The following is a 25,915-nucleotide window of genomic DNA, read 5'->3' as shown; positions in this document are numbered from 1 at the left end:
GATCCGAATTTTCGGAAGAGTCCGAATACGGGACCTCAGGTGTCTTGCTCCAGCAACTCGAGCAGGTCTTCGAACCGAAGGCCGGACGTGTCCCCGAGCACGGTAGGATTGACTATTCGAGACTGTCACTACCGATCAGAGCACTGATATGCTCTTCGATCACGAAGCGGTCTCCGTTGCCGATTTCCACGGACGTGGGTCAGATCGAAGAGGTGGAGGCACAAATCTGATCAGGCGACTTCGAGGAGTCCATCATTCAGTCCTGCTCGATCACCGAAGCCTACCTGAACTCAGATGTCGCCTGCCCCTCTATATAGCGGGCGAAGGGCGCTCAACGTGGATTTTCAGCTTCGTTCGGACCGTGAGAGAAGTCGCGACCCCACTGCATCGCCTCGACTCCAAGTTCAAAACGAGTAAATGGGCAGCGGTCTTTTACGGCTTCACGATGGAAGCCTTGGTCAAATGCTCGTTACTTAGAGTGCCGAGTTGCAAAGTCTGCCATCTACTCAGCTATATTATTGAGCTAACGAAGAGAACACCAAACGAGTTCTCGAATTCTGTGAGTCGGGCGCTGCTTTTCAGGAGCGTCATTTTTGGAGCTTCGCTCGGAATTTCGGGAGCCGATCATCCCGAGTTTGCCGGGCACTGATGGCGGAACTGGGCATGGAAAAAGCGCCCTGTTGGCTGACGGAAGCAGTAACCAGCGGTCCCGCGCCCACGGTTCTCGCAAGGATAGCGATCCGGTGGAGCGCTGAGGACCGCTGAGAATTGCGGCGACACACTTGCTGCGCTCTCGATATGAACGGCTGGAGGGAGAGGGCGTTCCGATTCAAGAGCGTCACACTTTGCAGTGTCTGGCATCGCGACAAGTGCAAAACTCACAGCCGTGGCTGCCGCTGATTATTATCAGTACGAGACGGGGAGTCGACACCCAATCGTTCTTAGAGTCGGATCTCGGTCTTTCGCCGATCAGAGCACTGGTATGCTGTTAGAACGCGGAGCTGTATCGGCTGCCGATCTTCAACGATGTGGGTCAGTTAGAACAGCGACAGAAAGAGTCCCGGAAAAAAAGTTTTTTTTTCGTTATCCAGGCCGTGGAGAGACCGAAACGCTGTGGATGAGTTTGTCAATAATGCAGAGGGCGACTGTGCCCCGGTTTGTATTCTATACATGAATAATTCCTCTCAAGTCTATTGGGGCAGTCGCGATACGTTCCTTGACTCGATTTCATCCGGAGTACCGCATCCTCGTCGATCAGATGGGAAACGTCAGGCTTATTCGGAGCAACGGCGGTTACCGTGTCATCTTATCAGTTTTGACACCGGGATGAATGGGGAGCCTAGGGAAGCCCTCGATTCCCCCTGTTTTTGGTTCTTTCAACTGATCAGAAGAGTGTCGCGTGAGCACCGATTCTTCGCGCTGCTCGAAGAAATATTCAGATGTCGTTTCAACGCAACAGTTTATTCTAGCTTCCGTTTACCGCTAGTTCCCCTTTGCTGCATTTTCATGCGTTTAGCTTCGTTCTGTTGGAGTACTTTACATATGTGTCTTTTGACCTGTCTCTGCTTTACAAGTCGTTTGAGCTCTTGAGCTTCCATGGTCCGCTTATGCTGTCTCACCCTATCCTCCATCTCCTTCCGCAACTTCAGCTGCTTTTCCTGGTGGACAGTCTTTATCATGTTGAAAACTTTCCCGACTTGCTGTTCTTTCTCGTCCGGTATTATAGCGACTCTCTGGAGCGCGTTCCCGCCTTCCACCATCGTTTCCGTCTTCGGTTTCTCCTTGTAGGGAAGAGCGGCTTGGAGACTCTTCGGAACCCGCACAGGCTTATGGAAATATTCTCGCCGTTCAGCACCCTGAAAGGCGAAATGATATTCAATCGCGGGACCAATCAATCTCTCGCCGTATTCGTTGAATGGAGGATTCTATTTTGAGAACCTGAAAATTGAGGAATCACAAAAAAATCAATCAGATCGACTTACGGTGTAGAGCGAATCCTGATTCATCGGTGCTTTGAGGCCTCGTTCTGCTCGCAATTGACCGACGGTCTTCATTCCTTTCCACTGGTCCTTCTGATCAATTGGCAAGAGGAGTGTCGTCACATTGACGCAGAACTTCGGCACCGGTACGGTGTACCACGTTCTGAGGAACACTATGTCCGACTTAAGAATCTTATCCTCGAACGCAGCGCGGAACGCCCCCGCGGGAGTCTTGATCGGTTTCTTGATCTGCCCCCGGATCCCGGAGACCGTCCGCAGAGCTCCACCTTCGAACTTCGTAACTTCGAGGACACTGTTGAACATTCCCTCTATGAAAGCGGTTTTGTTTTTCACTTGCGTGGGCGTGCCGGTGAGTTTTAGTTTCTTCACTATCTGAGTCGTCTTATCGATCTCGATCACGACTCCAGCCGCGCATATTCTGAAATCTGATTTCTCCTGAACGGAACTCTGGATCGCGATGAAACCCGAATTCTGAGGAGTGATCGGTCCCCAGAACGCAGCATTACAGTGCATGTGCATCGGGGTATATTTGAGGAATCTCTGTCGCATATTGTGGTCGACCGTGAAGAATAACGGAGTCGTCTGGAATCTCCTCCAACCGAGCGACATGATCATCGGATCGGCGCTTTTCAGCAGTTTCTTAAACCATCGATGTTTCTTCATGCGGACCTGGACGTATCCCATCCGGTTCTCTGCGGTATTCAGACCTCCGAGTATCACAGGGTACGAGGCATCGAAATTCTGTATGAACTCGCAAGGCATTTTCCGGAGCTCCACACGGACATATAAGCCCGGTCTGAAGCCCTCGTAGAGCACTCGTCGTTCATCGTCCAAATCAGCGAACTCGCTTTTGTTGAGCTGGAAGCGAAGTTCCGTTCAGAAACCTGAATCGAACCAGGAGGCTCGGCAAAAAGCCGGAACTGGGATTCTTCGGACCCGAGAGACGAGGGATTATTCGACCCACCTGAGATTGCTGATTCATTTCCTCCTTCATCTCGTCGTATAATGTCTTCTCTTCGCCTTTTTCATCGTAGTCCTGATCGAACATCGCTTTCAAACGTTTTTTCTTCTCGATTCTATTGAAGATCGAGAACGAATAGAATTAATATCGATCTTTTGAACCTGGAGGGAGAATGCGGTTTTGAGCATTCGCGAGGATTAAGGGATGTTGAACCTTTTTTCTTCGATTTGTTTTATCCTCTCTTCTCGGGTGGTGGCTTTCTTCTGTGGTTTGTGCTCTTCTGCATCTTCTTGCTCTTTTCCGGCCTGCTCTTCTTCCTTCAGCTCTTTTTCGAGATCTTCAAAGTCCCCGAAAATTTCGTCATCGTTGTCTTCTTTGTTACGAGCCAGAAGCTGTTCTGCGTCTTCGTCCTTGCCCCACTTGCCGGTGACGAAACAATCTCGGATCGCCTCACACATCTGAAATGGAGGAAATCCCACGTTCGCTCTATTCTATCATTATGACATGAATCATGGACAGAATCACGGGATATTCTTCACAAGCGGAGCTCGCTCCGTAAGGCTGGACTAACCTCGTCGAAATCAAGCTCCTCGTTCGTGGCATGGAACCGCGTGTTCTCTGGGGCGTTCAGGTCTTTCTTCACTTGAGCCTTCCGTTCGGATTTCTTGGCTTTGATGAACAGCCCACCGAGAATCTCTTCGTTCTCATCGTGCTCCGCTTCTGGCTCGGCTTCGACCGCGTTGACTGCATATCAGCGTAATTATTATTCGTTCAAAAGCTCATGGAGCTTCTCGCCATGGCTGACATTGAATAAATCCCTCGAGAGTCATATACAGAAAGGTTTTCAGGGAAATCTCTCACTAACCATCGCCGTAGACGAGAAACTGCCAATTTCCGAGTTTTTTGTGCGCGCCGCGTAACCATCCGCAAGTCTCTTCATCATGGCATCTCTAGCGCTCAGAGGCCCTCCATCCTCGTCTTCTGGAAGTTGAGCAACAATCTTGGAAACTCGCACGCATCTTTTTTTGCATATTCCCCACGACTCACTCAGACATTATTGAGGAACTGATTCTGATCGAGACCCACCGGATTCGGAGTCGTCGTCCTCAGGTTCGGCCATCTCAATTTCTTCCGTCGGGATGACGGCTTTCCCATCGAGCAATTCGTCCTCGCTTTCTGAGCATTCATCCCCAGATTCATCATTGTCCTCATCCTCGTCTCCGTCTTCGCTGTCCACGTCATCGTCGTCATCGTCCTCCATATCGGGGATGGCGCGATCGAACGTGACCGCGGGTCTCCGCACTCGACTCGCCGTCAATCTGCGGAATGGAGCGTCGCTATACATTCCTGGGTCTCTCCGAAAAATTATTTTCTCGATCAGAAATCAAGCTGGAGGCTCAGGAGCTTCCCAGATGTACATATCTCTAGCCAACACCCACTGAGAACATTAGTTTTGTCCGATTGTCCCACTCTATCACTCACTCTTCGGTCTGATCCTCGTCGAACGGTCGAGTTCCGGAAAGCAGAGTAAAATCCGTTTTGTTGATTTTCTCGTCGAGAGGCACCTTGATCTGCAAGAGCCCTCCCAAAAGTTCGTCCTCTTCGCCAGCGTCTTCTCGCTGGTGTGAATGGCTCCCCTTGAGATCGATGTACACCGCGTCCTTGTCGAAGACAACGCCCCCAACCCCCGACATCGGCGCATAAATCAGTTTCTCTTTATCGTCCAATGATCGCTTCTTGAGTTTCTCAGGCAGAGGACAAGGGTCCGGCAAGAAAGAGACATCATGGGCTGTATAATCCCCACAACCTGAAAACAAGTCCAATTCCCTTCAGAAAGTCCCGTGAGCTCAGGTCTGGTCTGGGATTCGACTCAATTAGGGCACAGGACAAAGTGAGCCCAGTCACTCATCGTCTCTCATTTCTGAGCTCACCTGGTATATGGATCAAGTGGTTTTGTTTCAGATGAGCCCCCCGGCAATATCCATAGACGCACACCGTTCGATCGGTTTTCGGATTCTGCCGGACAAGCTCCTGATTCGTCACATCTTCGATGCGATCTACGAGCACGTACGGATGACTGGTTCTCCAGTCGAGTGGTCGGAATTTCATGGTGGAAATGAAGCGACCCAGGTTGTGCACCTCGTGCTTAAGGTAATCGCCACGAACCAAGCCTGAGGGGGGATTATGGAATCGAAATAAATATCGAATCTTTGCGATATTCTCGATTTCGAAGCGCCTACGGTTTCGACGACATACCTGAGAGGTAGAATACTTTTGCGCCCTGATAGATCTCGGTCCAGAACCTATGCTTCATTTGTTTCTTTGTGTTCCGCAGTGTTTTATGGTTTTTGAATTGGTCCAGATGCGTCAGGACTCCCATGATTCGCGGGAAACCGTGGTGTTGGCATATGTTGAGGAACTCGAAGGTTTCCATCTCGAATCCGTAAGATGCGTCGACTAGGAGAAGAACTAGGTCCGCAACCTTAGCCGTGTCTATCATCGAGTTTATATCGTTGTTGCATTCCATTAGCGTCAGACGCCGTTTCTTTCCAGACACGACGGTAACCTGAAAATCATGAGCTTTTGAGACCAGATGGGAGGAAAATGAATCCATGAATTTGATCTCATTCTTGCTTGAGTTGACGTGATTAGGAAAGAATGGGTTTCGACGCTCACGGGACCGTTGATGTTGTGGACGATCTGACGAGTGTAATTCCGTATGAGACCTTTCATCAAGGTGCTCTTGCCGACCTTAGGGGGTCCCATGATCGAAATGACGAACGGTGGAGGTTCGACCGGTGTTCTGTCGACCATGGGCACGTGATGACGTTTCTCTTGAAGATCTTTCTTCCGCCGGAACATTTTCTCCGCTTTGACGGCCGATTGGAAGGCGAAAGCCTTCGGGTTGCTCGACTTCCCATGTTTGCCTGTCTTGGCTTTTTTCTTTTCAGCTTTGCGACCGGATTGTCTCGCAACATGTTTCTTCTGTTGGGGTTCGCTGTCCGCCATGTCTCACCTTCAAAAAGCAACACATGGAATTATCGGCTTGCTGAATCACAACGTATTGACGATTCCGATTTCCCACGGGGGAACTACATGAGCGTTTTGATTGGGAGACAACGCGTGCGAGAGCTTTCACTATCGGCGTTTTAGACGTCCACCGGGAATATTGGGACAGAGATTGGAAACATTCGCGCTGAATACGGCCCGCACGTCCCGGAAATTCGAGTCTCTGTCAGAGTTGAAGAACAGGGAGCCACGGCTCAGATACGCGATTTAGGAGCTAGCCACCCTGGAAATAATCGCGGACGGGAAGCTTCCCTCCGTTTCTCCGGAGAGCCAGCACGTGTTCATCTTGTTTTGATCAGCGCGGAAAGAGGCTCCTCCGCCGGATCCGTCACAGTTTCCATACGCCACAAGGAAGTAAAGCTCACCTTCGGTGCGTTGCCGGCAGGGGCAGGAATATCTCGGAGCCCAAACACTATGCTTTCCACAGAACTTTACAGATCTACATTCGACACTGAAATTCGAACGAAAGTCCCGAACGAACACTCAGCGGGTCTTCATCATCTCCACAGTACACAGCGTGCTTCCGAGGCTTAAGCCTTGGACTTTTGTTATCTGGTTCAACGCTTCGAGCCTTTCGGAACTGATAGGTGCTACTGGTATGCCAAGCATCTCTCGGACTTGAGAAGAATTTCAAATGGAGTTCTGAGGCGGTGAACGACATTTCGTTTCTTATGAGAATCGAAGGACTAGCTTTATTTACACCGGAGTCGATTCCGCACCCTCCAAAGCGTCGGACCGGGTTAGTCTGTAGTGAGTCGGCGAAATAGACACATCAGAATCCGGGCTCGACACCAAGTCTCCGAAAGAAAGTGGAAATGTCAGAACAGGTGTGCAGTTATCTCACGAAGAAAAAAGGGAGCTGCACCCCCGAGCTCTCAGCGAAATGGGCTCTCTTAGAGGATCTCTATATCAAGAAGCTCTGGCATCAACTGACCGTCGAACTCCTGAGTTTTGTCAAAGTGAGTGGTCAATCATATCCAGCTCTCCGTCACGCCACCCAGCCTACTGTCACGAATAGGAGGTGGATCGAGCCTCGCGATCAGGAGACTTGCATAGGCTGTGGTCGAGTGTTTCAGTCGATCCTGCTCTGCTCAAGATCGCAGACGTCAGCTGCTGGACCGGCCGTTGGCCGTATTGACTTCGATGCTTCCCCATTAATCTCGATCGTTTTCTCCAGGAACCTAGTCTTCAAAGCGACGGTCAACTCATCGACCTGTACCAGAACTTCATCAGCGACTTTGAAAACAAGATGAATCTGCTTTCGCTCGTCGAAATTATCGCTCATGTCGTCGTGCAGATGACCGATCACGAGTACTGCATGTCGTGTCTGGAGAAAACGAGGGAAAAAGTCAAGGTGCGAATCCCTGCCCGGAACTCTCGGTTCTCTTCTCTGATTTCGGTTCTCTCCTCCTATTTCTCGATCGTACATTCGGCAATGTTTATCTCGTCTGATCCTTGTAGGGTAACCCAAAAGCGGTGATCCTCTGCAACATCCTCATGGGGCAGAAGCTGAGGGAGAAAAAAGACATGGACGGCGTGAAGAAGCTCATCGAAGAGACCGAACAGATGGTTGACTCTCTCGGGGCCGTAACCGAAGTTCATGCGCGGTTCTATCAGCTGACGTCAGAATTCTACAAAGTCTCGGCCGACTACGCGAACTATTATCTCCACGCCCTTCGCTACCTCGGATGCACCAATATCGAGCAGGTCCCGATTGAGGAGCGTCGAGAGAAATGTTTCACCTTGGCATTGGCTGCCCTTCTTGGGGACAACGTCTATAATTTCGGAGAACTCCTGAGCCACCCGATCGTCAGCAGTTTAGACGGCACCCCTCAGGCCTGGGTGATCGAGCTCCTCCGAGCCTTCAATCACGGTGATCTCAAGAAGTACGAGGAACTCAGGCCTCGGTGGACGGAACAGCAGGATCTGCAGGCGAACGAGCTCACCCTCAAACGTAAGATGTGTCTACTGTGCCTGATGGAGATGACGTTCAACAAAGCTACGAACCAGCGAGTTCTGTCGTTCCAAGAGGTGTCGGACAAAACCACGCTACCGATCGGTGAAGTCGAGGTATTGATGATGAAAGCTCTGTCCCTTGGACTCGTCAAAGGTATGTGTCACTTGCTCCCTTTTGACTTCCACGCGCTCGTCGGGGGGAATCCCTGCAAATTCTCCATGCAGAACCGTCTCATTCACTGATCTTTTACATTCCTCAGGCACCATCGACCAGGTCGATCAGAAGATCACCATGACCTGGGTCCAACCGAGAGTTCTCGACAAAGAGCAGATTTCTCAGATGAGAACACGTCTCGATACGTGGTGCCAAGACGTTTCGGATATGACACTCCTTCTGAGCCAGAAAGCCCATGACATTCTGACTGTGTGAAAACTGCGAGTCTTTTTCTTACATACGGAATGCTAACTGAAAACCAATAGCACATATGAATATATAAAGTCAGAAGGAATCACGTCAGAACCGAACATTCATTGGAATAATCATAACTAGAGCAATCGATCTCAGCGGAAAAAGTTCGAAATAAGTGGGGCGGAAGTCTCTCTCGAGCTTTTCATACCTAGGTTAGTAAACATCGATCGATTGGAAAATCATTGTGACGGGGAAATTCGGACGCGGCGGGCTCGGGAAAAACGAGTAAGATAGCTGGCTCACCCAAGGCTTCTCGATTTTCGGTCCGGTTTCTCTTCCCCGAAAGTTTTCGGTGAGTAGCGCCGTCCCCTCACATTTCCTACGAGTCGTCGGTGCGTAATACCCCGAAACGGCGAGTCGAGACCCCCGAAGCGAGGTTGGACTTCCATATAGGGGATCGATAAGATTCCGAGGTATCCTCCGTCGGGGAATCATGATTTTCCCGTGGGAAGAGGCCAGGGAAGCTCGCGGACCCGATTGCTCCCGAATGGTCTTTCAAGGGATATTGGAGCGTGCCAAGAGGAGCTTCAATTATCGCCCAGCAGAAAATGTGGAGAGAGATCCAAATTAGGAGCGGTCTGCTTTCATCGTTGCACAGTTCCGTCTCGGAATGACCAAGATTCTTTGACGTCATTTCTCGCATATCTGTTGAGGTGCGCGCCCGAAAAATCAACATCCCGATCGACAGGAACCTACGAATAGGCCGCGACGATTGGAATCGATGATCGAGACCCCTGCCGATTTCCTCCCGTCGGTCTCGATTAGATGCGGCAAAAAGATCAGGAACTCTGGATTTCCGTTCACATGGATTTTTCAGAATTCCCTCCATCAGGACTCGGGGAGAGCTTCCCATCTCCTCCTTGAGAGGACTGAAAAAACACTAAAACGGATAATTATACACGCTTTGTGGTGATCTTCCGAGTTCCAACAATTTCGGACCGGATTCGTGACACTGAGATATATACACATAGGAATAGGTCGACTAATCCGTGCGGAACGAAATCGACGCCAGGAAGACGGGAGAAACCATCTCCATTGGATAATTGAGGCAGCCCGACCATTGAAGCCATTTTCACGTTTTTCCTGTCAGCGACCCTAAATGATACAACCCGGAAAACCGTCTCGTTTTTGTTCCCGTGGTCAGCCGAGAAGAACAGACGACTTAGTCCCAATTTTCTTCCTCCTCGGTCATCCTATTCGACGACAATCTTCTTTCAACTTTCCCCATTCATCCCTGGGCGAATCAGTTTGTCCAAAGTCGTGGACTCTTGTGACTCTCATGAAGACTGTCTCCCCTCGGTCGGGCGCCGCGAAACTGCTCCTCACTCCTGAGTGGGTCTCAGCCGCCTGCCCTTCGAGAGGTTCTGGTATTTCAAACTGAGACGGTCGTCACAATACCTCGAATCTCTGTGGTATTCGGAGTTCCAGCTTCTCTCGATCCTCCGATCATGGATTTGATGTGGATGTTCCCTCGAGAAGAGCGGCTCGGGGGTGTGCTCTTCGATTATCCGTCGTCGATAGTCGCACTTGTGCTGCTCTATCTCTGGTTTGTTCTACTGGCCGGTCCTAGGTGGATGGCGAATCGTGAGCCCTTGCGTCTGAAGACCGCAACCCGCTGCTTTAATCTCTTCCAAGTGGTGGCCAACATCTGGTACTCCTACACCACAACATCCCTCGCCGTGCGGAACTACCACACCGGCCGTTTTTCCCTCGGATGTAACCCGCCCAGCATCGGATTGGCTCCCCTGGCCGACCCCTGGGACAACTTTCTTATTCTCATCATGTGCCATGTGTACTTCAGGGTTCGGATTCTGGATTTTCTCGACACAGTGTTCTTCGTCCTGTCGAAAAAACAATCGCACGTGTCGTTCCTTCACGTCTATCACCACGTGGTGGTGGTCGTGACAGCCTACGTGTACCTCCGATCTGGTTGGGCTCCTTGTATATACTATGCGTCGCTTTTGAACTCCATGGTCCACGTGGTGATGTACTCGTATTATTTCCTCTCGACTTTCCCCAGCATGAGACCGTACCTCTGGTGGAAGAAGTACCTCACGGTAGTGCAGATATCGCAGTTCGCGATCCTTTTGCTGCAAATTGTATATATCTCAATCTATAATTGTGGATACCCTCCGATAGTGTGCCAGTATAATATCGCGCAAGTCTGCATATTTTTGGTGCTCTTCACGAACTTTTACGCCAGAAGCTACGGTCGCCAGAAGAGGATCGACTGAGACAGCAGTTATTTACCGGGTTCTCAGAATTTTCTGTATCCTCGTCGCGTTCGCGTCGGCAACAATGGGGAATTAGGAAAAGAGTGAGGCTAAAAAGAAGCTTCACGTCATATGGTGTCAAAATCTATAGCGTCCATGAATGATTGTTCTCTTCCGTTAAGTTCGCCAATACTAGAAGGAAGACCAGCGCCGTTTCTCGTGTTTCTGTTCGAGACTAAATATTTCGGAAATAAATAAATGAATGGCTTGACGTCACAGATGAATCGACTCCGGCGAAACTCTCGCCCCGCAGGGGCTAGGAGTTGGGTCTCTAAACCAACCAGGCGTGGAATTTGAGGAAGGGACCTCATGATTAGCATGATCTCATTCATGCTTCTTGCGCAATATCCTTTCGAAATAGCGGAAAAGTGCTGTTTCCGGCGGAGGAGCTCGACATTGCCGTCCGGATCGCCTCTTGTTTCCAGTACTGCTGCGGGTCGAGGAGATATACTTCCGATGGAACCTGCAGCCATCAAAGGACAATTTATTGTCAAGAAGGCGATGATTTCTCCATGGGAGCACTCGATGTTCATCGATGCGATGGGCAGAGCTACGCATTGTGGGGGAGGATCCAACCGAGTTCATTCTCCCTTCTTAGTATCACACGGTAGTTTTTTTAATCGTCCAAGTCGGTGGAAGATTCTGTAGTCGCTGGCGAGCCATCGTTTTGAACAAGCGGAAGCTATACCGCTCCGGATGGAGCCGCGGAGGAAAAATAAAACCATTCTCTCAAGATTGGAATGACCCATTCGCCGATTCTCACATCCTGGACGCTGTGTCGTCGGCGTAGGAACGACATCAACATTACCAACAAATCGGCATCTCCGGGGCGACTTCAAGACGGGACTCTCTTTCACATTCTCGATCATACGTTCGTGGCATCGACAAGCATTAGCGGGCAGTCTCTCCTACCCTTTTCTTCTATAAGAGCTCCAATATTCTAGAAGATCGCATTTCCGAAGTGTCGATCGAACTTTCTCCTTGCATTGTGAAGTTCCCCAGGTCGAGGACACCGCGAGTTGACGAGGGGGATTGCTCGCTCCTCATCGGAACCATGGAGCTCATGGGGCTGTTCCCTCGGAGCGCGGAATTCTCTTCAGTGTTCTGGGACTATCCGTCCATTATCCTGAGTGTGATAATTCTCTATCTGTGGTTCGTTCTGAGTGCTGGACCGAAATGGATGGCGAACCGTCCACCCTATCAGCTCAGAACGGCCACACGCCTGTTCAATTTATTCCAAGTGATCGCTAACGTCTGGTTCTCGTACAACATGATCGGCCTGGTCGTCAGAAATCACCACTTGGGCTTATTCTCTTTGGGATGCAACCCTCCTCTTACCGACCGGCTCATTCTGGCCACCGAGAGCGACACGAACCTTGCTCATACGATTGGCATCGTGTACTTCAATGTGCGGGTGCTGGATTTTCTCGACACGGTGCTCTTCGTCCTGACCAAAAAAATGTCCCACGTTTCGTTCCTCCACGTATACCATCACGTAATCGTTGTGCTGACAGCCTACGTCTACCTGCGTTCGGGATGGATGCCTTCAATCTACTATTGTGTGCTCCTAAATTCCATGGTTCACATTGCGATGTACTCCTACTATTTCCTCTCGACCTTCCCGGCGATGAAACCCTATCTCTGGTGGAAACACTATCTGACAGGACTTCAGATGGCGCAATTCTCCGTACTTCTCCTCCAATTCTTGTGGAATATAGTCTATAACTGTGGCTACCCGATTCTCGTACCCCAGTTTGTCTTCTCCCAAGCGGCAATATTCTTAGTGCTTTTCGGGAGGTTCTATCGCCAGAAATACGTTGCGAAAAAGCGAAGTGAGAATGTAGAGTCGAGTTGCATGAAGGCTGATTGAGCGGTTTTTCTCATGACGTATTTTCCAAATCTCAGATGAGCAGTATACCCCGTGCGATGATGATGTACATGCTAGACAATATACATGGTAGTCGCTCGCGTATGAAAGCGGACGCCCCCCGGGGACAAAACGAGCGAGAAGGTTCGAAAAAAGCTTTCTGTATCGATAAACCTGAAGAATGCAGCGCAAGGCATTATCGAGCGAAGTCGAATCGGTCCGAGATGCTTTCCGAAGATCAAACAGTTCCTGGCTATTACACTGCACACTGGCTGGTGTCTTCAAGAAATATTTGTGCAAAAGAAATGAATAAATTGTTCCCGGATTTATGAGGTAATCATTGCTCGGAAGGGGATCGCAGTAACGATGAAAAAGAATGAATTCGTCGACCCCCTAGGAGCTCCGATCCCTCGAAAGAAATGTTCGGTACTGGAAGTACTCTTAGCGTGGAATGGCACGCTCGAGCGAGAGCCCCTCGGAGTGCAATCATCAAAGGCTGTTACATCGCGATGGTGGCTTGGCTGACTCGATGCATCATCAGGTTACACCCGATGTCCCATGGATGGCGGAAATCTTCACAGCGGCATCTGGTCACGATATCGAGCATCATGAAGTCTGTTCTTCCAAATTGCTCGTCTGCTCTCAGAAATCTCAGTTCCCTCTAACATCTACTGGAAAAAATCATGAATATCCAGGTCTTATTATCGGAACTCAGTCTCCGTCACAAAAGGTAAGCTCCGTTAGTGACTAATGTGGAGATCTCAATCCAATGGAGATCTCATCATCTAATCATCAATCCAGGGGGGCCTCGACCGTCTTCGGGGCTCTTTTCGACTTTCTACTCCTCTCCGGTTGTTTTCATTCTCTCGGTCACCCCCTCAGTCGGGTCCTGTCAGCTCTACCGTGGCCTCCTTCTCCCTTCCCCTGCATCCGATCCTTCTCCCCGTTTTGCTCTCCTTCGCCCCTTCCCCTTCACTTCTCCAGCATTCCACTCATCCCATCTCCCTGACCCTCGACTCTTCGTTCTTCCCGTTTTCCTTTCCCTTAACCGCGATAATACCTGGCGCAATCTCGATCAAGCCGAGCGTGTTCGCTAGGGAGAGCTCGTTGATGTTTCCATTCGGCTTGGTCAGATGTAAAATTCACGTCTCTCAACATAAACTCGAAACTAGCATTTCCTGGGCAGCCGCAAATATGCATGGCGAATGTGGCGCACCTGCCGGCACTGGTTAGCGCCGGCAGAAACTGCGAACCGACGTTCATTCATGAACTCATTTGCCGCCGACGTGCAAATCTCAATTCCCCAAAATTAGTAAAGAGTATTAGCCCTACTTTCTTCCAGGCCTTTTGAGAGGATGTCTCCAACCGATGCATATTGTTCGTGAGTCTTATCTCCGCAGGAGAATGGGAGCAGATTCATGGGAATTCAGAAACAGGGAAAGAATGCGCAAATTGAAATTTTTCCAAGTAGCGTTTCGGGACTCTCGTTAATTGGGGCTGGACCGAGCTTTGGACTGACCGTGGCGCCTCCATCTGACTGAGTGAGAGTCAATCTACGGATCTTCGCATCATATTCATCCTCCCGGAACATACCCAGGGATATGATTCTCCTCAATGCCTCATCTGCAGCTCATCACGATCGGAACTCGTTGATATTGTACATGAATAGAGGCTTTGATCGGTATGAGTCGCGGCTCTCCAGGAAACGATCGAGTCAATGAAGGAAAGAATGCTCGACCGGGCGGATAGCGTTTCTCTCAAGGCAGATTCTGCCATTGTGATCTCCGTCCCGTCACTGGGGGGGGAACTTTTTCCGGAACAACAATCGAGAACGATACGATTCCAATGCCGGCTTGTTCCCCCAATAAGAATAGCGAATCACGGCTATCACAGCTATTCCGATTTGGAATTGATGAAACTTTCGGAACGACGTGATCCTAATGTGAAGCTCACACCCCTCCAGTCGTGAGGAGCGGGATGCCCTGCCAGAGATTCCCGAGCATGTCTGAATATATGCTCAGGTGTCTCCGGTGGGGCTACGGAAGGATCCGAGAAGCGCTCCTGGACAGGATCTGAGGTATGACTGAGGAAGACACTTAGAAAGCTTGTCGGACATCTTACCGATGCGAAGCATCATCGGAGAGGTCGCCAAACCCTGGGCCATAATTTTCATCGATGAGAACAGCGTCCGGGAAATTGACGAGACAGTAGACGTCCCGAGCTTCGATCACGGAGACGATGTCAGCGAGATCAAGCAAAACGTTTTTCGCGGTATGAGACGTGAGTATTTCTCTGTGAGCTCGGTTTTGATATGTGCAGTGAAATTGAAGTTGGTTGTTCTACGATCAACGATGCAGCCCCTGCCGATCATCTCTTCCGTCCACGCCACCAACTTTCAGAGATCCGGCAAGCCGACTCAAGGTCCGATAGTATGAAATAGCGCCGTTCTTAACGAGGGTAGAAGAACATGACTGGGCGATGTGACAGCGGTGGGAAACGCTTTGAATTACGGTTCCGTTTCCGCTACTCCAATGCGTCAATGTACTAATCAATCCGAATTCAAATTAGGGCGCCAGGTAATACCGAGAACACCAAGTTCTGCGAGCAGGGCTGCTCTCGGGACTCACGATGCGAGCTCACCGTGGTGTGCACGTCCCAGAACTACGAGCTTCTGGGGGCGGTGAGACGCTAGGCGTCTGAACCACTGATTCTGGGATCGTGAAACCGATCACAACGCACAGGGAAAGTGAGCAGTGACCCGAACGAAGAGCTTTTTGGCAGGCAATGCAGTAGACTTCTGTAAGGAAGGAATCGAGGGAAGGACTACCGATAGCTCCCTCAAAATACTGGCGGAGCTCACGCGGCTCATCGCCCGCCAGAATTCGTGCATTCGGCTACCCTGTGCAGCCCCCACTAACGTCCACGGCGACCGGGTCCCAGATGCTGGGACAGGCCATTTTTGAATGTGTCCGAAACTTCTGCGATGTTAAGTATCCGAGGGTTCGCTCCATCAGTATCGGACCAGTTGGGGCCAGGAGATGTCCGTGACGCTCTGCAGTTTGCGAAGATGTGAGTGAGTTTTGCCACGGCTCCGGCACCTTCCCGTACGTCGTTCAAAACTTCTTTCCCGGGGTTTCGACCCTGATCCGGATGAGCGTTTATCGGAGTCTCGTCTCGTCCCTTCGTATGTGATTCCTCATTGTCAGAATAGCCCACGGCGGGATCCACGCCCACTCACTCCCCAGGACGATGCCGTGAGATGGATCCTCGACACAATTTTTTCCTCCTTCCTTTTTCCCCTACAATCTCTCCGCCCGCGCACGTCAGTTCACTCACGGATGCTCTTTCCGAAAATATTTATTAGACAAACTCTGATCAGCGAAGCTCATTCACCCAACGAAGCCGTCCGTTTCGTAGCCTCGGAGTCCCATAAGATCTCGAAATCGACTCCGAGCCATGGAGTCTTTGTTCTCACCTCCCCGCAGCGACCAATTCAAAGGTGTCCTGTGGGATAACCCATCCATCATTTTGAGCATTACTGCGCTGTATTTGTGGTTCGTTCTCAAGTTCGGTCCTCAATGGATGGAGAACCGTAAAGCTTACCGGCTGAAGCCCCTCACACGCTTGTTCAACGCGTGTCAAGTGCTCGCCAATGGATGGTTCACGTGCAACTTGACCATTATTGCTGTGAGGAACTTTCCCGAAGGTTACTTCTCTTTCGGATGCAATCCCCCAACAACTGTGAAACCCCCAGCGAGCAACGAGGAGGACATAAAGATGATCGGGAAACTCTTCACCCTCTACTTCTATGTGCGCACAGTCGATTATCTCGACACAGTGTTCTTTGTGCTGACGAAGAAACAGTCTCATGTGTCCTTCCTCCACGTTTATCATCATGTCATCGTCGTAGTTTCTTCGTACATCTACTTACGCTCAGGCTGGGTTCCTAGCATCTTCCATTTGTCGATTCTCAATGCGAGCATACACATCATCATGTATTCTTACTACTTCCTGTCAACTTTCCCGATTCTTCGGCCGTACCTCTGGTGGAAGAAGTACATGACCTGTATGCAGATACTGCAGTTCCTCTTCCTGACCATGCAGCTGTCCTGGGCTGCAATGCAAGACTGTGGGTACCCTCCGTTGGTGAATCAATATGTTGCGATGCAGACTACGATCTTTTTCGTGCTCTTCGCGAGATTCTATTTCAAAAACTATAAACCATCGAAGGGAGAAACCTGTGCTAGAATGACGGAATGATGCATTCGACGAAGATCCAAAACTTCCTCCGGTCCACGGAGCTGTCGATCTCGCGGTGGATGGTCTGCGGCATCCCAAGATCCTCGCAGAGACAAGCGTGATGTGTTCGTCCGGTAGACAGGAAATTTCGAAAAGTACGTGCATACATCGTATAATCGGGAATCGGGAGGGAAGTTTCCGAAGAGGTACCCAGTAGGTGACGGTTCACCATTCCCGGTAGAGCGGGGGCAAGACTGGGATCTAGCGTAGAAAAATTTAAATTAATGATCCGCGGAATCCTCCGCTATATACAATATTGACGAGTCGAGCCCTTGATGACGACAGAGTTCCGAAAGAAAATGACAATCGCTAAACTGAGCCCGAAATTCCGAGAAGACATTCTTCGAGCCAATCGGGGAAGCGGTTCTCGCGCAATGGAGATTACCTACTAGATGAAGTTCGCATCGCCCAAATATGTAGATAAGCCTCACCCACTGTAATAAATAATAAATAATAACTAAATGTCCAAATATCGGAGCTGGCCCGTTGATTACAAGACCATTAGAGAATAATATATAGGTAAAAAGATCCAGTGCCGATGGCGCAAGTCTTTGTTTGCCAAGGAATTACCGGTGCAACGAAGCTCGCGTCTCGCTAGAACCCGATAGGAAACATTTTGTTCGATTGTCTCAGAATGCGACCGATGATATCCCGAACTGCTGGGGGGAAAATTGTGATCTCGGAGCCGGATGGCAGGCTCGAATAGAATCGGTTCGGCGAGGGAAGTGTTCGATACGCCTAGATTGGCCCGATGCGCCATAGGATAGCAACATGATAGGTACTGTCTCGTACTCATCCGTTATGTGTCTGTCCATATCGGAACAGATCCGCGCCAAGCGATATTCGAATTTTCCAGATCGGGAGGCAAAATTAACATTCAGGGATCGTGTAGACAGAATTCTCTCGGGATCGACCACCATCCCGACTTCCCTGTGGTGAGTCGGGCAGTCCGGTACATTTTCCTCGATAATCACATTTCGCTCGCACCCTGTGCCAGACGTGACTCGTGACTCCCGGAGCCTGATAGCTTCGTATTCTATTTGTAGCCTTCTTTGCCCTGGAACTTTTCTCCGCAGGAGTCTGGGGAGACATGGGGAACGATCATGTCTAGGTCCATGCTCGATCCCTGGCGAAGTTCTGAGAGATTGGAGCAAGACTCCCGCTGGGAAAAACCGCCCCAATGAATTTTCTCACCCTCGACAATCATCCTCCACTCCCGACAGACTTCCCCGGAAACTGCCGATACCGATCTCAAAACCCAGCTTAGATATTATGAACCGAACGAACATAGAACTTTTTCACTCCATTCACTATCGGCCCGAGAAGGAACCGATGCTGCGTTTCGATAAATCGACAATCGGCTGTTACACCGTCGGGTATTTCCTCGTCCGAAGGAAAACATTCAGCCTCGCTAGAGGCTCCGCTAGACACTACTGGCGGGTCTCATCGTCGGATGATGCCGTGTCTTTTACGTTATGTTACCGACTCCTCATTTCGCATGTGATAGATCAGAGCTCGGAAAACAGCGCGCGCAGGATCCGCCGCCGACGCGGGGTCTCTCAAGCTCAAAGGTCTACGTGCGTCGAAGTCCCTATACTGCCTCCGAGCGCGCAATAAGTCAGCGACTGACCGGTACAGCACTTGAAACGACAACCTCTGCTGAGGACTGAGCTATCCGACGCAGATTTTTTTACGTCGTAGACGTCACATAGCTCTCAGCTTCAGCGAAAATCGTCACGGAGAGGGTAAGCAGTACGGAACGCAATCAGCCAACCAGAGACCGGCGAAGAGAGTGTCGCCTGGGAGAGAAGGAGCGCTGGCAGCACAGAGCAGCATAGAGCGCAGCTCCACAAAGCGCAGGCCGCGTAGGCTCTCGAACACATTAATCAGAGATGATTAGTAACACATTCGTCGCGGGCTCGGAACCGACTGCGAGAAGGACGATTCGAGAGAGGAGGTGACTGTTTTGGCTCAACAGTCAAGCCAAAGAGGAGATTGTTGTGCGGGGATACGAGGTGAGGGAAAGCCTACCCTGAAGGTACCTCGCGCCGAATTGCAATGACGGCAGATATCGGGGAGGCTTTTCCATGGTATGAAATCACGAAAAGCGATCCGACAGTTCTGCGCTTCGGGAGGCCATTGGGAATCTTGCTTGACTAGGCGACACCCGACAGAAGGATATGGTTTTGAACCATAGTTGTCATGCGTGTTCTGATCTGGTCGTCGTCCTCGCATATCAGAGGTGATTGACACCACCTGCAGGCACGCGGGAATACATTTCCAAAGCATGCTAAATTACTGAAGGAGATGTAAGAAGACTCATACATAGACGATGACATATTCACGGCAGACAGCGCCACGCTGAGCAATGAACAATCGAAGAATCAGGAGATTGTACCGCATGTGACCGAGCGCTTGTGATCTCAAGAGGAGAAAACACGACAGTCAAGCCAGAAGAGAGAAGGTGGTGGGCTAGTAGTGATACATGAGCTGATTTGCGGTCAGCTCTGTAAAAAGTCATATGATCTCTCATTGATCAGTAGCGTCACGGGTCGCACTTCAGTGGAACCCGATATAGAGTGTTTTCCATCCTAATATGGGCGGAAATATAACGATGTCACAGCGAGAGGAAGAAAAACTGGCGTCTTCGACGCAAACATAGATTTGGTCCCCGGCCGAACAGCCTTAAATTTCTTTCCTATCGTCGATATTCTCCCGGGAGTCCTTCCCCTCCTGATGGATCCCTCGCAGCGACGAAGAACGTAGGAATACGAGTGTGCGTGCTCTGCCTCGCGGAAGCGTTCCCGGGTGGATCACGAACCTCGGACGGCCTTCGCTTCCTCGCGAACTTCCGCCCGGTTCTACGATTCCACAGATTTCGAAGTCAATCTCTGCAGCTGCGGTCCACTGTAGCGCTACCCTCGACGATTCCCACGAGAGCCCCCGCCACAGGTCCTCCGACTATCCTGAGCTTAGCCCACAATCAACGTACGGGCTCTGTCAGCTGCGTATTGCCGGCACCGGAATGAAGCCGCGCATTGACGGAGTCGTAATCCGCGAGGCCGATAACTTGGCGATCGAGCCGCGTCTTGCAATACACATTTCCCTTGCGAGAAATCCGTGATATGATTCTGCTACATAGAACCATGAAAGGGAAATTAGTCGGAATCACTTCGTAGCAAATTAATCGCGCATGCTGGATTCCGTTGGAGACCAATGCTCGAGCCGAAAGAGCAATGCTTGATCCGGGTCCTAGCAGCCAACTCCTGGGCTCCAAGATCAGGAGCGAATCGGACGTGAGCCGTGGCGGAATGTAGACTTGAGTCACCGTGCATGCAGAGGCTTCACCCTCTTCAGGAATGACGTAAGGAATCCCATTGAGAGTTTCAGAAGAGAGAGAGGAAACTAAGTGACTTTTCCTGGAAGGTTTCTCTCAAGCTCGCTCGTGCTCGGCGACACTTTCTCTGTGCCACAATCCAGAAATCGGCTCGGTGAGGATTCTCGGACTCTCCGCGACCGTCGATTCTAATGGATATATTGTGGATGCTGCCGCGCGATGATCGATATGTAGGACTCGTCTGGGACAATCCTCATGTCATCCTCTGCATCCTGGTCGTGTACCTCTGGTTCGTCCTCAAAGCGGGTCCATCATGGATGTCGGACCGAAAACCGATGAACCTAAAACCCGTCGTGCGCGTTTTCAATCTGTCGCAAGTGATAGCGAACGTTTGGTTCTCGTACCGCGCCATAACCATCGCCTATCGCCACTACGACGAGGGTCATTTTTCCTTCGGATGCAATCCACCGACATCCAGAGATGATCTGAATAGTAAAGAAGACTCGGAAATGCTCGTTTTCTGTGGACTAGCTTACTTCTGGGTGCGAGTCCTCGACCTCCTGGATACAGTGTTCTTCGTTCTGGCGAAGAAACAGTCCCACGTCTCGTTCCTTCACGTGTACCATCACGTTGTCGTGGTGTTGACATTCTACATCTATTTGCGATCGGGATGGTCACCGAGCTTGTTCTACGTCGGGGTGCTCAACTCAATCATCCACATCGTCATGTACTCGTACTACTTTCTCTCAACGTTCCCCGGATTACGGTCGTACCTCTGGTGGAAGAGGTACCTGACAGCGATGCAGATCATGCAATTCTGCATCATCGCCTTGCAACTCTCATGGAACACGGTCTTCAATTGTGGATACCCGGCTGTCGTATGTCAGTACAATCTCATGCAAGCCCTCATCTTCCTTGGCCTCTTCACTAAATTTTATGTGGATAGCTATAAACATGGGAGAAAATCGCTTTAGAAACCGCCTGGATCTCGTATTGGAGCGGTAACCGAATAACTCGTTCGCCGAGCTATCGGAGACCGTCCTCGTAACGAACATGCTGGTCTTGAGAGTGAGTTCATAGCTCGGCTCATGAATGCCGCATGTTGGAGAATAAATCGAGAGCTCAAGGCTGATCATCTGCGTTTGTTCTCTCTAAAAGTGGCGTCATTGCTCTTCTTCCCCGGCTTGTCCTATAGAATAGGAGAGGACTTTCTCCTGGATCCGGCTCGCGCGGGAAATTTCTGAGTCGCATCGGGCTGCTGACGGAATAAGTGAACCGGAGATGATCGTGCTTTAGTTTGATGGTTGAAACGGAAAACAGGAAAAGAGACAATCTGATTGTGAGCAAAGTTTAGTCGAGTCGCAATGACGCTCGCCTCGCTGGCGGACGTCGGTCCCGTGCGGTTGGTCTCGATTGCGGTGTCAGCGGTTTCTGCCATCTGAATGCTTTTGAGCCATTTACCACAAATGAGATCAAGCGTCAAGCGTCATGAGAACAAAGGGCTCCGACGTGTACGGCGAAATCGGGGGACTGAAAGATGAAGCTGCTCAAAATCCGCGTGATAGGAGCCTTCGTGGTATCGGCGCCTGAGGCCCAATTCAATATCCCACGCTTCTCGGAGCAGAGCCTACAATTTCGCGAAGCACAACTTTGTCTAAACCAGCAATGCCCGCCACAATGCGAGCCGGCGACTTTGTCACAGTCGGTACAGAAATGGCGAGTCGTTCTGGTCAGCTGGTAAGCTGTATCACCGCGTAATCTGTTCTTCCCTAAGCGAGTTTGATCGTCAGGATTTCGACCTCTCATGCTCAGGCTTGTAATTTACAAACCAGGATCTCCTCGAGTCTTCAGGGATCAGTCTTGGCAATCAAACCCTCATGAAGGGCTTAGCGAGGCACTCTTGTTTCAGATGGGGCGCGAGCCATGGTCACCCCCCCCCCCTATAGAATAAAAGCGCAAGCGCTTCGTTTGTGAGCCGTTTTTCGGCTCTTTCTCCCCACCAGTTTCCGCGCTTATGTGCATCCGCGGCTGCGGAATCATGCCCCGGTGTGCAAGTTGATGTTTTCTCCCTCATCTTCCACCCCTCCGCCCAGTGATTGTCGAAAAACCCTCTTCTTGACCTCTGAACTCATATGGGACTTTGTGGTACCGAGGTACGCTGTCCTTCTATTGCGGTTCGAAAGGCACGGATTTGATTCTGTAGAGCGGATATCTTTCTATTCATGCGTGGTCGTTGATCGCGGCATCGAGGCTGGTGGTTGATAAAGCGGAAGGTGATCTTTTCATACCGGAGAGAATACTAACGAGGCTGCGCATTCTGTCAGTGCCTTGAGAAAAGCTTCCAGATATGAGTTGACTAGATGTTGTGCCTTTCGTCCGCGCGTCATCAGCCGCCTGCGGGGACGTTGTCCGAAGCTCGATGAGAGCCGTCGGCAGGGATCACGCTCATCATCGCCGGATCCTCAGGGTCAGACTCGAAGAACACACGAATAAATATAAATCAACGCTCCCGGAACTCGGTTCTCCTCACAATGAATAGGATCTCGAGATCCTTTCATCGAAGAGATAGTATTCGCTGAGGGTACTATGGAGGTCCCGCCGTTTGGTTTGCTAGTTCGTTGGACGTTGACATTCCGATAGCAGAAGTCTCGCTAGCGGCGACCGGCGACGAACGCAGGCCGCCGCCGCCGCACTACTCTTGTTCCAATCGCATGCCCGCGTTTTGCGCTTGCTGGGCACCCGATACTGGAAACTCGGAACTATCTGTCGGATAGGTGAGCAGTGAAGTTACGAACCAGGGAAGAAAGACCAATGTCTTCCGGTCTCATACGAGAGCCGCGAAGCACGTCGCCGCCGGAGCACGTGAGGCCGGGCCGTACTGCAGCGCGGCATGTGAGAACAGCTGATCGAGCATCCCATCTAGCGATCGAGCTTGTGTAAAGAGAAACAGTTCGGCCCATCGGCTGATCGGCAGTTCGCACCGCGGACACTCAGTTGATTGGCGTGTATCCCCTCACAATTCCCTAGAAATCATCCTAATCGACGGAAATTCCCTGTCAGATGACGCGGAGCCCGAAATCACGCGGCAAGAACGAACATCCGGGGAGTAAGAGCAACCCTGAGAATGGATCTCACAACGCCAGCAAGAAAGAGGATAAAAGTGAGTAAATCGGGAGCTATCTCTCCTCGTCGGAATGAATTTCCAAGAATTTTATCGGAGATCTCAATGAAAACATTGAGTGGCTTTGGAAATTGCAGGGGTAGAGGCTCTAGAAGAAGCAGAGCTCTGCCAGTGGTTGGAGTTCGCGGCGGATGTGGCGAATAGGAAAAATCTCACTGATGACCAGTTGATGATTTACCTTCGATTCCTCGATAATGCCCTGGCTACCCGAGCATTCGTCACAGGACCTCGATCGACGACCGCCGATACGACACTCTACGCTGCTCTCCGCGATGTTGTCGTGAGTTTCCCGCACACAGCCGTGAGATTGATCCGACTTTGCCTTGGGAAGCCGAGTTTCTGATTCCGAGCCCGGGATATTCGCTAAACACCTCCGTATTTTTCAGAGTAAATTGAGTTTCCCTGATAAGGAACGCGTTCCGCGTGTCGGTCGTTGGTTCAGTCACGTAAGTTCATCCTCTTCTGTCTAAACTTGCAGGCGCCCGCGGATCCGAGTCTCTTCTCCCCATCCTCAAGAAGTTTTCTCTTTTGCAGCTGCAAAGTCTGAAAGGCCCGAAAAGCGCTGGAGTGATATTCAGCCTTACCCCCCTGTACTGAGAGACATCCATTTTCAACGCGGTTCTCATTATACAACGATGGCGTCGAGATCGACCACATGGCAGCCCTGATATTTTCTCATCTCGACTCCAGGAGCCCCGCTCGAACGCTCGAGCAAGCCTGGGTTCGCTCGGATACTGTGATATGGAGGCGCGCCCAGGAAATCAAGGGAGAAGGTTCCGCCTAATATAAACGAGGAGTCCGCTTAAACATTCAGAATCCGAAACATATTCTCTTCGTTTCCTGAGCGGAAGTTCTGATCTCGAGTTTATCGGGGGATTCGCCGGCGTAGATCTGAAATCCGTAGAGACTCCGGAAAATTGCTCCGGGTATACAATACCGTGTCAGCGATCCAAGCTAGGAAGGAGGAAGCATGTCACGGTAGCATGTCATGCCGTGTGATATCGCGGCTTATGTCCTGTGTCAAACCATCAGGGAACAAAAAGATATCGACGAAAACTCGTACTTTGTCTGACACTCCATCCGGGGAGGAATTGCGCCGCGGTGTAAAGCGGTAAACCAGGTGAATCCCGTCATCCCTTTAGTCCGGACTCTCCGGACAGGGTCAGCTCGATGCCGGACGAGCTCGTTCATCCTCGACACTGAGAAGGGGCTCTCGACTGCTGCATCAGTTAAGAAAGACATTACATGATGAGAGATTCATCACAGAGAGCCTTATACAATCTTCATTAGGAATGGTCATTCCGCAATTTACAATCACTGATGCGACGTGGTCGACTTAGGAACATCGTGTATATGTAGCACGATGTGCATGCGAAAAATATCGCGAACAGAAATAGCCTGCAGCAGCGGAGCCTCCACCGAGGCTTCTCCTAGAAATGAAAGTCGAGTATAGTCCCCGATAGCTTCCGAGGTAGAGCGTAGAGGATGAACGACGAGAATATCTGGTTCAGTACCTTCATTTGGGTTTCGATCCGATGGGAGTCCGCATATCCTGCCGATGAATTGAACCCGGCTACCTCTTTTCCTCCTCTCTTCGACGTATCTAGGTTCCTGGGTGGTTGTCGGAGTGTCGATCCGGATGACTTCTTTCTGCTAGGAGTCCTCCTTCCCGGGCGACGTCTGGCCGCAAATTCTGACACAATCTCTTTCTTGGTCACGCCCGGCTGGAATTATTGATTATTATCATTGTCTTGTTCTTTAGAGTTCTTCAAGCTCGATCGATGCCCTCTTGGCAGGGTGATAGAGCCGAAAATCAGTTCCGCCATTCAATTCGATTCGTCAGAGCGCGAAATGCCGGCGAGCAAGTGACGCACCGGGCTGAGCCTTCCCGGAAATATCTTCAGACTTCAGCGTTCTTCCGAATGAGGGAATTTTCGCGCAGTAAAAATACTCACGCGAGGTCGTCTCAGGTAATGCTCAATCGCTGCAGGACAGTCTGCCAGAATGATTTGCTCCGGAACCCAGTTGGCTTGTCGAACACTGATGTTTTTCCACTGTACTAGATACTCGACTCCTCCTTTCCGCTGACGATGCGCGTGGATGATCTCGAGCTGGAATTTCGAGATCGATAACACGTGGAAGCTCTTCATTATCACGAAGGAATTCACGATAGCTGGAATATTATCGAGAGTGAACAACGAAAAACAATCACCACATAACGTTGATCCGGCTCCGCTGGGGAGAAGGGGCAATTAGGAACAGATGGCCAATTAGGAACAGACAAGGCCGAGACTACAAGAGGCTCGCTATGTATTGTGTATACGGAAGAGCCCACCTGTAGGAGCATTCCCGCGGCTGAGCATTTCCTAGATTTTCTCGCATACAATAACGGATGACGTAGAATCATGCGCATTCGAGCCAATCATAGCACAAACGCACTGGATTGGTCGGCCCAATGCTCTCCGGTTATCCAGCCGCCCACTCTCCCTAAGTCAACGTATGC

The 25,915-nt window shown here is 50.6% G+C and overlaps 7 protein-coding genes across 7 annotated transcripts; 6 read left to right on the top strand and 1 right to left on the bottom strand.

Moving 5' to 3' along the window:
* Positions 1-1,460: 1,460 nt before the first annotated feature.
* Positions 1,461-6,520, bottom strand: LOC100897276 (ribosome biogenesis protein BMS1 homolog). The gene is given in 13 exon segments (XM_029111711.1): positions 1,461-1,856; positions 1,983-2,858; positions 2,965-3,076; positions 3,175-3,419; positions 3,533-3,705; positions 3,827-3,868; positions 3,871-3,942; positions 4,048-4,216; positions 4,440-4,768; positions 4,893-5,132; positions 5,218-5,527; positions 5,638-5,977; positions 6,396-6,520. Coding segments are annotated over 12 exon segments (3,297 nt in total). The 5' UTR covers positions 5,971-5,977; positions 6,396-6,520.
* Positions 6,521-6,766: 246 nt separating this feature from the next.
* On the top strand, positions 6,767-8,496 carry Rpn9 (regulatory particle non-ATPase 9). Its single transcript, XM_003736961.1, has 4 exons — positions 6,767-6,989; positions 7,208-7,384; positions 7,492-8,140; positions 8,247-8,496. The coding sequence occupies exons 1-4, from the start codon at positions 6,846-6,848 to the stop codon at positions 8,414-8,416; spliced, it is 1,140 nt and encodes a 379-aa protein (XP_003737009.1). The 5' UTR covers positions 6,767-6,845; the 3' UTR covers positions 8,417-8,496.
* Positions 8,497-9,903: 1,407 nt separating this feature from the next.
* Positions 9,904-10,689, top strand: LOC100897133 (elongation of very long chain fatty acids protein 5-like). The gene has a single exon (XM_003736999.1). The coding sequence runs from the start codon at positions 9,904-9,906 to the stop codon at positions 10,687-10,689; it is 786 nt and encodes a 261-aa protein (XP_003737047.1).
* A 1,093-nt stretch (positions 10,690-11,782) lies between these two features.
* LOC100909241 (elongation of very long chain fatty acids protein 2-like) lies at positions 11,783-12,598 on the top strand. The gene has a single exon (XM_003736998.1). It carries the CDS (start codon positions 11,783-11,785, stop codon positions 12,596-12,598), a length of 816 nt encoding a protein of 271 aa, XP_003737046.1.
* A 3,453-nt stretch (positions 12,599-16,051) lies between these two features.
* On the top strand, positions 16,052-17,090 carry LOC100909098 (elongation of very long chain fatty acids protein 1). The gene has a single exon (XM_003736997.2). The coding sequence runs from the start codon at positions 16,052-16,054 to the stop codon at positions 16,853-16,855; it is 804 nt and encodes a 267-aa protein (XP_003737045.1). The 3' UTR covers positions 16,856-17,090.
* Positions 17,091-20,373: 3,283 nt separating this feature from the next.
* Positions 20,374-21,320, top strand: LOC100903437 (elongation of very long chain fatty acids protein 5). Its single transcript, XM_003736960.3, has one exon. It carries the CDS (start codon positions 20,423-20,425, stop codon positions 21,203-21,205), a length of 783 nt encoding a protein of 260 aa, XP_003737008.1. The 5' UTR covers positions 20,374-20,422; the 3' UTR covers positions 21,206-21,320.
* Positions 21,321-22,888: 1,568 nt separating this feature from the next.
* AIMP3 (aaRS-interacting multifunctional protein 3) lies at positions 22,889-24,225 on the top strand. The gene is made up of 5 exons (XM_003736959.1): positions 22,889-23,005; positions 23,292-23,391; positions 23,490-23,692; positions 23,799-23,858; positions 23,947-24,225. The coding sequence occupies exons 2-5, from the start codon at positions 23,292-23,294 to the stop codon at positions 24,007-24,009; spliced, it is 426 nt and encodes a 141-aa protein (XP_003737007.1). The 5' UTR covers positions 22,889-23,005; the 3' UTR covers positions 24,010-24,225.
* Positions 24,226-25,915: the final 1,690 nt, after the last annotated feature.

This window comes from Galendromus occidentalis, unplaced genomic scaffold (genome assembly GCF_000255335.2).
Source record: "Galendromus occidentalis unplaced genomic scaffold, Mocc_1.1 scf7180000075388, whole genome shotgun sequence".
Lineage (NCBI taxonomy): Eukaryota > Metazoa > Arthropoda > Arachnida > Mesostigmata > Phytoseiidae > Galendromus > Galendromus occidentalis.
The sequence above is the reverse complement of the archived record's forward strand: the minus strand, read 5'-3'. Positions and strand labels throughout refer to the sequence as shown.